Raw genomic sequence first — 13187 nt, forward strand, 5'->3', positions numbered from 1 at the left:
CGTAAAGAAATGGTTAGGTAGATAAATTGAAGTAAAAACCGATGCAGCTAGTTAATCACACTGCGATATATCAATAAAGCGAGAATTTAGTTTTGGCATTCTTTTTTTTTTTTTTTTTTTTTTTTTTTTAACGCTTATACAAGTCTTTCGCTATAAATACGTTTCAGATCATTTTCAGGTGCGGTTTTAAATCCTGGAATATCGAGGAAAGGAAGGCTAAAGATAAAGTGCGAGTAAGCGCTAACGAGGATATTCTTTGTTGAGGAAAAATAATGTGCTCCTCGTAAACGGACTCTAATGGCTTGTTTTCATTTCATGCGTACAATTTCCTACCTTCTTTGATGGAGAGTTGATGGGGTAAATAGTCTAATCTTATTCAGTTCACCTCCTGTGGATTCCCAGGGACAGTCGTGACAGACGAAGTATTCTGCAAATCACAAGAGCCAGCTACCAGGAGAGCCAAACCTCTTAATAGGAAGAGTTTTAAGGATTTAAAATTTCTCCATTTAAAAATTCACGGAACATGCAAAATATAAAGTTCTCTGCATCATTGCAACTTTATGGGCTTTGTTTTCTAAGCTAGATAATTGAAGATTAAAAAGAAAAGAAATAGGCACCAAGATAGATCAGAAGCAAATCGGAATACCTACCCCATGCGGGGATTTGAGATGGCATTGGTCTTTAATGTTTGCGTCTCTTGGCTTGTTTTAAAAATAAAAAGTGATACCTGTCTGAATCTGTTAAAAAAGGAAGAAAAGAAAAGGAAAACGGAGAGAGAGAAGTTTACAATATTCATGTGTCCTTGTTCCGCCAGGTGACCTAGGAAAATAATAATAAAAAAAAAATTCAGTTACTCAGTGAAGACGTTGTTGCTTCACTGCATAAACCTAAAATCAGAGAAACACATACTCTTCAATGCCCGTTCAGTCCTCCGAGCAAAATTCAAATCCTGCTACAGAAACACTTGGAGTGGGGGGGGGGGGGGCGTTGCATGTTTATGTGGCAGTTTATTTTTTTTTAAAGTGCTTCTTAAGCAGTTCGAAGCATAAATAATGAATCTGAGCCTTAGACAGAGGAAATCGCACCCACTAATGTGAACTAACACGACCAAAGTAGGCGCATAATAGACAAGACTAGGAGCTGCTAACCACTTCTACACAATGGCATTAATAAGATTAACCTGGGCAATTAGCCGGTGCAGCAGAGATCAAGCCTAAATCTGGGGCCTTTCTAAAAAGCCCACTAATGGAAAGGATTACGTTAATTTCATTAATTCTCAATACACAGACTCCGGCTGCTTTCACTCCTTTGTGTAACCCCCACCTCTTCCCCACCAAAAAAGGGGAGAAAAAAAAAAAATCAAATCTGGTTTTGTTTGTCATCTGCATATTACCAGGAACTAAATCCAGGATGACGTCGCCTGGGTATAAAAAAGGGAAGAGGTTCAGATGGATTATACTCCGAGCAGCCCTCTGGGTTGAGATCAGTAAACAGGCGAGAGTTGAGGGGGGAAAGTTCCAGGGGTGGATCCTGCGCACACGCACACACACCGCACACGCGCGCACAGACACACACGCACACTCTGCCCGCAAGCTGCCCTCGGAAAAGGCTCTTTTCTTTTCGCTCCGATCCCTTTTTAAAATTTATCCGAAAAGTTTCGATTTCGTGTCCTTCCAGCCTCTCCCCCCCCCCTCCCCAGCCACCACCTACCCTCCCTCCCGCCCTCCTCCCTCCCTCCCCCGGCCGGTCCCCGCCGCCCTGCCCCGCACGGTTTGGGGCATGCCTGTGAGCATGTTCAGCATCGACAATATCCTGGCGGCCAGACCTCGCTGCAAGGACTCGGTGCTGCTGCCCCCGAGCGCCGCGCCCGTCGTCTTCCCCAGCCTCCACGGGGACTCGCTCTACGGCAGCGCCTCCGACTACAGCGGATTTTACTCGCGGGCGGTGGCTCCCGCCTCCGCGCTGCCGCCGGCCGTCACTGGATCTCGGCTCGGTTACAACAACTACTACTACGGGCAGCTGCATGTGCCGGCGTCCCCCGTGGGCCCTTCGTGCTGCGGGGCCGTGCCGCCCCTGGGCGCCCAGCAGTGCTCCTGCGTCCCCCCCGCAGGTAAGGCGGCCCCGCGTGGGACGGGGCGGACGGGCCCCCTTTGTTCCCGCAGCCACGGGGCCGGAGCGGGTGGCGGGGAGCTGGAGGCCCGCAGGAGAGCGGGTGGGCGGCGGGAGGGGACATTTTCGGGACGGGACGGGACAGGAGTGGGGGGAAGCAGCGATCTCACGCAAAGCCTATCGTCGACTCGTCTATCTGTCCGTAGGTTACGAGGGCACTGGGTCAGTCCTGATGTCCCCTGTTCCCCATCAGATGTTGCCCTACATGAACGTGGGCACTTTGTCCCGGACGGAGCTGCAGTTACTGAACCAGCTGCACTGCAGGCGAAAAAGACGGCACCGGACTATCTTCACTGACGAGCAGCTGGAAGCGCTGGAAAACCTCTTCCAGGAAACGAAATACCCAGATGTGGGCACGAGGGAACAGCTGGCCAGAAGGGTGCACTTAAGAGAGGAAAAAGTGGAGGTACTTTGCTTTCTTTTTCCTTCTTCAACCCTCTCCCATTCGCACTCAAACGCGCCCGAACCGGATGTATCGCGGCGCGGCTCCAGCCCGGCTCTGCCAGCGGAGGGAGAGCGACCGCTTTGCAGGGGCAGAGGGAAAGTTTTTTATTATTTCCAAGTGCCCTTCCTTGGGACGGCCGCCTGTCACAGGGCTGCGAGGGATTGTCGACAGGCGGCTGTGCCTCCTGAAGGCGCCCGGCCGGTCCCACCCGAGCGGCTGCTTTCCCCTCCTCCCTCCGTCCGTCCGTCCGAGTGCGGCGCCGCACACCGGCCCCAGCAGGGCTCCTACGGGGCTGAGGTCAACTGCGGGTTTGCATGGTTTTATTTTTATTTTTCCCTCTAATAAATTAATTTCTTAACGTAACAGGTTTGGTTCAAAAACCGCCGGGCGAAGTGGAGGAGGCAAAAGCGATCTTCTTCGGAGGAATCAGAAAACGCACAAAAATGGAATAAAGCGTCTAAAACGTCACCGGAGAAGAGACAAGAGGACGGGAAAAGTGACTTGGACTCTGACAGCTGATACTTCTAAGTGGGGGGGACATTTCCCGTGGACTGTCGGATACGCTCCAGAGGATGCTACTAATCTTGCACAAGATCTGCCTGGTTGGAGGGGGAAAATATCTGTATATAATGTACAATGCCCCGAGCTAATTCCGTGTAAATAAAATGTGTTGCGGAGGTGTTGCACAGGTAGACGGCGGCGCGTTTGTTCACTCTACGCCGCGGGGAGAGGGAGCGGAGAGGGACAAGGGAGCAGGGAGCGATGGTGGCCAGCTCCCCGGGGAGCAGGGCCGGCCTTGCCGGCGCAGTTCCGTGTTCCGCGGTGCGGTATCACAGGGTGAAAGCCGGCGGAGGGCAGCGCTGGCAGGCGGGCCCCGCTGGCCGCAGGCCGGGGAGCGACGGTGAGTGTCGCACCCGGAGGGAAGCGGCCGAGGCCCAGCCGGGCAGCCCAGTACGGGGGCAGCCCGGTACGGGGGCAGCCCGGTACGGGGGCAGCCCGGTACGAGCCCGACGAGGCCGGGAGCGAACCCCGCTGCTCCTCCCGGGGGCCGCCCGCGGCAGTCCGGCCCCGTTCGCCCGGCAGCGGCCCGAGCGCTTCTCCCGTCCGGGAGCGCTGCGGGTCCCCGGCCCGCCGCTGCCCCCGCCGCGGCCCGGCCCGCCGGCGACCATGCCCTTGGGAAACACCGGCAGGCGAAGCAAACCCAGCCCCACACTTGTTAACTCTGTCCCGTCTCCCTGCGCTTTCCCCTATCTCCATGCGGTTGAGCTTTGTTGAGTTTCCAAAGCGTTTGTGTTTGACTCTCGTTTAGAAAAGCTATCTCTCTTCAGCGGTGTTTAAAGTTGTTGTTAATAAATTTTAGACATTATCAGATGAATTACGCGTAAGGGGAGTACGAGCCTTTGTGTGCTGCTTTTTTCAGGTGTTTCAGAGGAAGTTGCTAATGGAAGTTTTCTCCCCTTTGAGACAGCACCTTCGTAATTATGAAAGTAGTGACAGCCTGGTCTCATTTTACTCTTCCCTCTACGAGGGCCTCGTAGCAGAGACATCTATTCCCCCTTTAAAATTCACGTTCGTTTTCCTTTTGCTTTTTTTCCTGTGACTCTCCAGCTCAGAGCTTATCATTTCAGAGAGAAGCCACAGCAGTTTCCCCATGGTGTTGTGTTTAGGAAGACCCTTCTCTCTCCTTGCCTGAAAGACTGTTCATAAAGTTAAAACAAATGACCTGAAAGTGTAAAGCCAATTCAGACGACCTCTAGCCTGAAAACTTCATGCTGTGCCTTTCATCCAAAGTTAAGTCGTAGTGAGCTGTTTTTCCTTAATTATGACCAATGCCTAAACTCACCTGTATCTATTCATCTCGCCTAGTTTAGACAAATTGTTTGTTCAAAAATGCTCACCATTACTTCCAGTGACACGAGAAAGGGCCAACTGCTGTGTTGCTTGACTTTTTCTTATTTTTCGTGGTGTATCCAGGTTTTTATGGGTGTTGTAACACGGTGCGTACTGCAGGTGTTAGTGTGATGGAGCCAGTCTTAGTACCTGTCTGCTCAGATAGATTTTTAATGTCCATGTTTCCACATAGACACGGCATCTCTTTCTGAGTGACCTCTCACCACATCAAGATGTAGGGAACAGCTGCTGTGGAAGCAATTCAGTGTGGTTTTGTGTGAGCCAGTCCTTTAGGGGGCTAAGAGTTTCACAGCTACTGCTGTCTTGAAGAGAAGAAATTTAGCCTCTTGTTGCAGAGGAGGAGCAACAGAGGAGGAAGGGTAAAAACAAATGGATTCTTCTTCTTGGATACATGTGATGGTTTGGTTTTATGGAGCTATTGCATTTTGGAGATTCTACCCTATTGCTATGGATGCATATTTGACGTCTGTAAATGATATTGAATTACAACACAACAGCACTAAAAATTAGTTCTTAAATTGCTGAAAATTAGATTTGAAGTGTTTTGTTATGTTATATGCAGGAAGTCTCAGTGAGTGGATTTTTAATGTCATCACCTCTGTATTTAGTCATTGTTAGGTTTTAAAATGCATACTTAATTTGCAAATAAAAGCCAGGTCTAAGGATAATATTGCTCAAGATTTTACAAATACTTATATATTTGTGCTACTTCCACGTGTAAATATCCCTACTTCCACAATAGGAGCTTGGTAAGGTTTTGTTTTGTTTTGCATTTTTTTCTGTGGGGTGATAATTTTGGAAGTCACTATTAAAAATTTTAGCTTACAAAGTTGAATGTAGGAGTTAAACTAGATCTGGATTTGTAAGAAGTGGGATTTAAAAAAAATTTTGATTACCAATAGGAGTTACTTAAAGTTGCAGTACACATCTTTAAAGAAACTTAGACTTTTCCAATGGGAGCAATGGTTCCATTTGTGTCCCATGGAAGCTCCAGGTACCCAAACATGCCTGCTAATGGATTTATTGAGAACTGTTTGTTCTGTGGAAGCTTGGGATGTGATGTAAGAATCAAAACTTTGTATTCCAAAACACAGTTCTATTCATGGAATTGAATCTCCTCTGATTTCTTTAAAATAACATTGTACCTTTGTCTGTATTAATTTTTGAGTTTTCTATAAACTCTTTATTACCATAAGCTTAGTCTTGCAGTCACAGGAATCTATTGTTATTACTACAAGTAAGTGTAGATCTACTGAAGTTAATAACATGACTTTAAAATACAACTGAAAAGCAATTTTAATCTTGACCTAAAAGCTTAACCTTACTTACTAAAAATGGTGTTTGTGCCGTTAATAGGAGTAGCTGTCTTATTCTTTTTCTCAGTGGTGTTTGCTGAAAACCTAAAGGTTTCATTCTATCTTTTTTAGCCTACAAAATGAGATTCTGTGCAGCATGGAAGCCTGATAGTGAAAGTGAGAAGTTTGCATGAAAATGATCAAGAAAATTGAAAATTAAATTATTGAAAACATGAGGGGGATTGTAATAAGAAGATCTCTCATTCACTTGTGCTGTTCTGTTGACATATTCCACTTCTAGATTCTGTCTGGATTTTTATTTTAGGAGGATTCCTACATACCAAATTGCAAATGCCACGTAGCAGCTTTCATTATTTTCTCTTTCTGTTCATGCAGTAGGAACAAAGCAAAGCAAGGGACCTCAATAGGTGCTATGTTCCAGCAGGTTCAGTTCTAACAAAGGGGCTTTGAAAGAGTTGTTTGTGGTTCTGTTTGTTAACATTTGTCTAAAAAGGAGACCAAAAGAAAATTAAAAAAAAAATATTTGGTCCATTTTGTCTGAATCTCCTCCAGTGCAACTTACAACCTTGTATCTTGGGCAAACATTCTCAGAAGATTGGATGGGACTGAAATGTGCTGTATTGTTCATGGTACTGAAGCACTGTCTGGGTTTTGCAGCTTGAATTCAGCTTCTTGATGTCTTACTGATTCTCTATGAAATGTTGGACTTCTTTCTTTCTAAATTTCTGTCTGTAGAATGAATAATATTTTTCTCAGATCTCACAAGGGAGTTAGGTTGAGTGGGGGATTATAAGAAGAAATGTAAGCTACTTTGGAGGTTCACCACTGTAGTGCAGGCTTATTCCAGATAATGCTGTGCATTATAGGAGTAATAACTAAATAGTTATACAAAAGGAGCATACACCAAATAAATCTCTCTGACACCAAGCTGGCTTAGGTTACAAAATTCTATTTCAAGGGAATGGCAGGGAGAGCAATGTGTAGTAAGGGTCCAATGCAGAAGTTTTCTTCTCTATAGAGGCAGACTTAGTATTCTGATGTGCTATCTTCATTGTGCCATCTGCCTTTAGATAGCAAAAATCTATATTTCTATTAATACTCTATTTACCATATTTATTTCTGTAGTTCTTGTTTTAATGAGTGATGCTGGAAAGCAGAGGTCAGAATTTTTTTTGCTTGACGTGATTTATTATCAGCTGAGAATCTGGACCTTTTTTACCTTTCAGTTTTACTAATACTTGAGTGAACTGTTTTTGAGCTTTACTATAATGGGATCCTGGGAATATAAACCATGCAAACTCTTTCTTACACATGACTTGTGAAGCAAGCATTTGGATTAGTGGAAGTTATAAAAAAATGCAACATTAAGGTGAGTTCATATTTTTTGTGCTCCATCTGCATTTATTGGTTCTCTGGGATTAAACACCATGGAGCATAAAGGAGCAAAAGTCTAAAGAGTTTTTGTTTTATATTTTGACCCCCTAGGGTTTTATTCCATTTATACTTTATACTTTCCTACTTCAGAGACCTGGTGAGCCTGGACTAAACCTAGACAGAAAAGTTTATTAAAATTACCCTGTTTTTCTGGAGTTGCCACTTACCCTGATTTGATTGGAGCCTATTACACAAAGATAACAATTATAGCTGCAAGGTGTTGGATTGTAAGAAATTAATGCAACTTTAAAGTGACATATCTCTGTAAAGTATCCGACAACTTTAAATACAAAAACCTGTATCTGGAGAACTCAAATTTAAAATTAAAAAAATAAGGAATCATACTTATTATACTTTTGTATTCAGGATAGAGTAGATGTCTAAAAACAGATACATGTGTATGTATACAGACACATATCCCTCAAGACATAAGGCAAGACTTAAGGCACAACTGAATAGAACAATAATGGAGCAAGAGAAAGGCCAGGAAACTTGTTAAAGCATAGAATTACCTAGAGTTGGGTGTTGAAAGTTACTTCTCCTTTGTCTTCTAAATGATGTCTGAATACTGGTGTTTGCATTTCTTTTCTACTCCTTGCAGGCTTATCTTGGAGATTTGGAGTTTATGCCTCCAAAAACTCAAACACATGTGCAAGCCTAGAATTTATAATCTTTCCTTTGCATTATATCCAGAAAAAGAGTCTTCCTCCAAAACTCTAGGCACTGAAATCCCACCAGAGTTTAATTTACTTGTTTATACAAGCACATTATTATTATTATTATTATTATTATTATTATTATTATTATTATTATTATTATTATTGTTATTATTATTATTGTTATTATATTGCCTTTCTGAGGCAATGTTTGCTACCCAGTGACTGCAGATTGCTTTCTTAATGGCATGTGTTGGGTTTCTCACCTTCACTATACCATGAAAAAAGGGACAATTTTGGTGAACTGTACCCCCTTACTCAGGATTCAACCATCTCCTTCAACAGGCTGCCTGCAGAGCTTCTGACACCCTTGCTGTCCAGAGTGGGTGCATCTGTGGACATGGTAGACGTAGTATGCGCTTTTCCTGAAAAAAAAAAAAAAAAAAGCCCAAGAAATGGAGATTCAGATTCTGGTGCTGAGCACAGGGATGAGAGCATCTGAGGCTGGCATCCCTCTTGACTCAAAGGTGTTACAAGTGTAGAACCTGACCATAACTGTATTTATTTCCTTATTTGGGGATTTTGGCAAACTGTCAAAGAGCTTAGCTGTGAATTTTCAGAGTGATCCTGAAGTGGGAAACTACTGTTGCTCCATTTTGCTGTTGGAAGTGCTGAGGTACCTCTTTCTCCAGGGGACACACAAGAAGTCTTTGGCACAGCGTGGGGAAGCAGAAGTGATGACATTTTTTCACTGGTGGATTTTAATGCCGTCACCATGTTTTCCTGTTATCCTGTTGGAAATTTGACTTTTCTGGTGAAAATAAGGCCTTAGTGGTTGATGTAATTATATATATAGTTTCACTTGGTTCCTAAACAAATTACATGTATTTTTGCTATGTCCATGAACCTAAATTGAAGGCTAAATTAATGGAAGATGAGTGAATAAAGGTACAATATGGTTTGAGTGTATGAAAGACATATTTTTAAAAGCCACAAAATCAGAGACCTAACCTACTCTGTTTGCACACCCAAAAACTCTTGCTGAGTGTTGCATGTGCAAGGAATGCAGTGCCAGCAGAGAGCAAGTAACTTTCTTTGGAAATAGAAATGGAAAAGAGCTATTTTTATGCCAAATTTTACCCCACAGTGGATAATTACAGCCAAGTTGTAAACCCCTTAAAAGCAATAAGGCACCAGTATAATGAAACACATAACTGAAATTTACTGTACTTGTGTAAATTGCAAGCTTACTTTTGAATATTTAGTGTTCAATTTCTTAAATCTGTAGTGTTCACAGAGGGCTTATAAGTGCTAGAATTTTGATTAACTGCCTCAAATAAACTACTGCTGTTGTTATCACTATAAATCTCTCTAACTTAAGAATCTCAAGGAGGCTGATATTTTCTGTGGAAACTGTAATTATTTAGAAGGGCATGAACCCAACACCCTTTATTTGGAGCTTCCTGGCATTATACAGAAAGTCTCAGGCCTTATTTGCATCAGTTACTAGGTCTTATTTGTTTAATATTACTTTTTCAACAGTCTTATACTGTGTTTATCATGCACAATTTTAGAACATATTGTGTTTTTCTTTCAGTTGGCCCTAATGGTATAGAGACAGCTCTTCACAGTGAAAAAAACTTACCTAAGACTCCTTTAGGCTGGTTGCAGGGATGATGTGGAAGCCTGACCCAAAACATTTGTGAATTAATGAAAAACGTTCTTCTAAAGCTGATCATATTTCCCACTGACATCAATGGATGTGGTTACTTTGCAAGGTGATCAGTGAAGAGAGGGCATTAATCCCTGGTCTAAAAGGGACAGTGATTATGGGACAGAACCATGCAGGAGGAGATCATTAGAAATCCCAGGGGAGCTTTCTCTCCTTAAAATTCTCTGTCCTCTCAGATTTGTTCAGCTAAAGTGGCCCTTCCCACCTTTGTACAGGTGCAGTTCTAAAGGCAGAAACATGTTTCTGTCACTAAAGTCACTGCAGTCAGTACTGTTGTTGACGGAATAAGCTTACTCATATATCTGGATTCGTGTTAAAAGTTTCAGTGAGATACCTTTTAAGGTAAAAGCCATCTCCACTGAAATAATTACACAAACACAACACAATCTTTAAATGAGCAGTAATATTGTTGACAAGTGTTTCCTTGACATAGAAGTAGGTGTTTTCCATGCAATGAGGCTTGACTAGGGACATTGGGCTCTCAGAAACTGTGTTTAGCTTCTCTCCACCAGCATAAGGGCAAGATAAAAGTTTGATACCTATCACTCTTGGCCTTAAAGGAACATCTGATTTACCAGATGTTTAAGAAAACCCAGAACAGTGTTCCTGAATTGCAAAGCAGCTGCGTTTTTCTCTGCTCACATACTCATTGGCACAGCTGCTTCAGATATCTGGGCATCTAAATTATTCTGACATCAGAAAAAACACTGAAACAGGGACTGATTATGGCCGTATTGCTTATGACAGTTTAATGCTCTGGCTGACTGATCACTGAGAAAACTGTTCAGTCACCAGGCACGTTGCAGTTAAGAGGTAAGTAGAATTCATGTTGAGCACTAAGAGCAAGGACATTAGGTGCTCTAGAGTCATTCTTTCTAATATCAGTCTCTTTGAAGTAGCTGTCTTAGGAACAGAAGCAGTTTCCATTTCAGCTTCACAGTCTTTTTGATTACATGCTGAAAATTTTGGTATTGGCTATATGGATCTCAGATGGTTATAAAATAAAAAAAAAAAAAAAGAAAAATAATAAATTTGATGTTAAAAATAGTCTAAAGAAGTCTATTGATTTGTGTCTTTTGAATTTCTGTACATTTTTGCTGTTCTTCTCTCAGTTTCCTGTCTAGGTTGTCTTAAAAACAACTGCATATTTTAATAATATTTGGGTACTACTTTGGAGCCAATCCATTGATACCAATAAATTGATTTGCTTTTTTAAAATAACTTTTGGATAAGCACAAAGTAGAAACACAGCTGTCATAGAAAAGTATCTGAGAACATTTTTGGAGAAAGCAAATCTAGGGAGTATAATCTAATCTTCACCTCTGAAAGCAGATCACATGAATTGGAAACAGTACTCTTCCAGTCTGCATTGCCAAGTGACTCTTGGCCCTCTATGAAAAAGAGAGAAGAGCAGGTAAGAGCCACACTTCCCTACTTTTCCAAGTCAACTAGATGTAAACTCAGTACATCTATCAGGGGCCGTGACTTGCTGAGAGAAATTGGCCCACAAATATAGCTAATAACAGATTTTGAGGGTTCTAGTTGAGGGTAAAAACCATTTAAGGTTTGATTGAAATTACATTTGCACAGCTGAAATGTTAAGATTTAAAAAAAAAATAATATGAGATACATTTGATGTTAATTTTTGGAACAAAAAACTTGAAAATCACTGTTGTTTGTAGACCATCATATGTTTTGTTTGGGTTTATTTATTTTTACAAACTCTTACTGGTAGTTCTTCTGTTCTTGTTGCAGCATAAATTATGAAGGCAATTTAAACTTGTACATAATGAAAGCCTTCTGATCCATTTTAGAAACCCTGCTTCTTTCTTACAGCTCATGGTTGTGCATGTGAGACAATCAAATGCCACAGTTCCATTTAAGTGAATCATCTTTGGTATGGAAGTGTCTTTTGTGCAGAAAAAATCTATGGAAAGTTATGCTATGGCTGATGATGCATGACTTACAGATTGTACTTGCATGGACTGAGGTCCTTCTTAACCTATTTCAGCAGGTTTGAACCCATACCTGGCAGATACAAAGTAGAATCTATTAACAACAAAGAAGAGTTTAAAATACTCATGAGACCCAGAGGATCGGTTCCAGGCTGCAGCCTCACTCAGATAGGTCAGCTAGAGACGGAAATAAAAAAAATATTGGTAGTATTTTCAGCACAAATTGAGACTGAGTAGTACAGTTTGGTGGATAGGACACTAGTATGGGAGTAAGAGAAGAGAATTTATCTGTAGTTCTGCTGTTAGAAACTCTGAATGCCTACTGTCTCAGCTGGGCCAGATATGTTTCCATCTGTAAAATAGAAACCATTCAATATGATATCCATAGATACCAAGTGCTATGTACTGTTTCTCCATCACAGTTTCTTCTGAGCAAGTGTTTTCCCTACTTAATCCAGACAGAGACACATTTTAGGTTGGAAAATAAAAATATTTAGATAGATTTGTAATACCAGATCAAAGAGGTTCTTGAGAATGATATGCTACACAACCTAACTTAACCTCTGTTGCCTCACCAGCAGTAGGCTGATAAGTTTGTAAATTAGAGGTCACTTTCCCCTCTAACATATTATTTAAAATCCATTCTGAAGAAAGGATAAAACATTTTAGATCTTATCAAGAAGGCATCTGAGCAAGGGTGAGATGCCAAGGAAAAAAAAGGTTGGCCCTCTGTCATATAGTTTGCACTTCTAGGGGAGGGACAGCGTACAGGCTGTAGAAGAAGACATTGGAAGAGAAAAGGGGGAATAGAATCATATAAATCCATGGGTTTTTCAATGTGAGAGCTTGCAACTGTTTCTTTTCTGAACAGTTTTCAATGAGTATTTTAAGAGTGGGACGGATCTGAATGATTTATCACCCACCCTAGCCTGGCAATGCAGAAAAATATGAGTTTGACAACTTCATGATCTGTATCTGGGTGTGATGTTTTTACTGGTTATTTAGTGTGTATGCCTATATTTGAATTTACAAGGACAACAGTTTTTCTTTCAGTGTTGTCAACATCCCACTGAGAGGTCTTCTAGTGCATAGTTACCAAATGTGCTTGTAATCACTAACAGCAAGATAAATGCTACTATTATGCATTGTAATTTCATTAATTTGATAAAATCTGTTTTGGCTTGTCACTTGCTCCCTACCAAAATAAATTACAAGGCTGTAATGCTCCAGTGTGGTAAATGGATAACTACTTCATGGCAGGTGTTGAGCTGAGCTGAAAATGATGGCAACCTCAAAGCTACTGTTTGGAGTGATGGGGTTTAATCTATTAGTACTTGTAATAGTGTGGAGGTTTTGCACCAGAATCAGCAGTGTGTTTTATCTAAGTAAGATGACCCTTACTGCAGGAATGGTTGACCAATGCTGAACAATATTGTTGACCAATGCAGGGCAGGAGACACAGCAGCTGGGATTTGGCCAAACATTGCAGCTTGCTGACCCTGCTCATGCCATTACTGTGTCCTCTGCAGTAATAGCAGGAGATCAGCTCCATTCCATTTGGGGACTTCC

General features: G+C 42.0%; 1 protein-coding gene and 1 long non-coding RNA gene across 2 annotated transcripts in view; one reads left to right on the top strand and one right to left on the bottom strand.

The window, feature by feature from the left end:
* The window catches only part of LOC128789067 (uncharacterized), a 1532-nt gene extending 824 nt beyond the window's left edge, over nt 1-708 (bottom strand). The window contains exons 1-2 of the long non-coding RNA XR_008431311.1: nt 651-708; nt 334-427 (exon numbers count right to left, since the gene is read on the bottom strand). This is a non-coding gene — a long non-coding RNA (uncharacterized LOC128789067). The remainder of the gene's footprint in view (nt 1-333; nt 428-650) is intronic.
* Nucleotides 709-1410: 702 nt separating this feature from the next.
* GSC (goosecoid homeobox) lies at nt 1411-3297 on the top strand. Its single transcript, XM_053946186.1, has 3 exons — nt 1411-2110; nt 2316-2575; nt 2981-3297. Exons 1-3 carry the CDS (start codon nt 1411-1413, stop codon nt 3131-3133), a joined length of 1113 nt encoding a protein of 370 aa, XP_053802161.1. The 3' UTR covers nt 3134-3297.
* The last annotated feature ends 9890 nt before the right edge of the window (nt 3298-13187 follow it).

This window comes from Vidua chalybeata, chromosome 6, assembly GCF_026979565.1.
Source record: "Vidua chalybeata isolate OUT-0048 chromosome 6, bVidCha1 merged haplotype, whole genome shotgun sequence".
NCBI lineage: Eukaryota > Metazoa > Chordata > Aves > Passeriformes > Viduidae > Vidua > Vidua chalybeata.

Excerpts from the sequence above, each read along its gene's own strand:
- GSC (XM_053946186.1), top strand. The coding sequence starts at position 1,411 with ATGACGTCGCCTGGGTATAAAAAAGGGAAGAGGTTCAGATGGATTATA. Across the intron at positions 2,111-2,315 it reads CTCCTGCGTCCCCCCCGCAG|GTTACGAGGGCACTGGGTCA; the intron begins GTAAGGCGGCCC and ends ATCTGTCCGTAG. Across the intron at positions 2,576-2,980 it reads TAAGAGAGGAAAAAGTGGAG|GTTTGGTTCAAAAACCGCCG; the intron begins GTACTTTGCTTT and ends TTAACGTAACAG.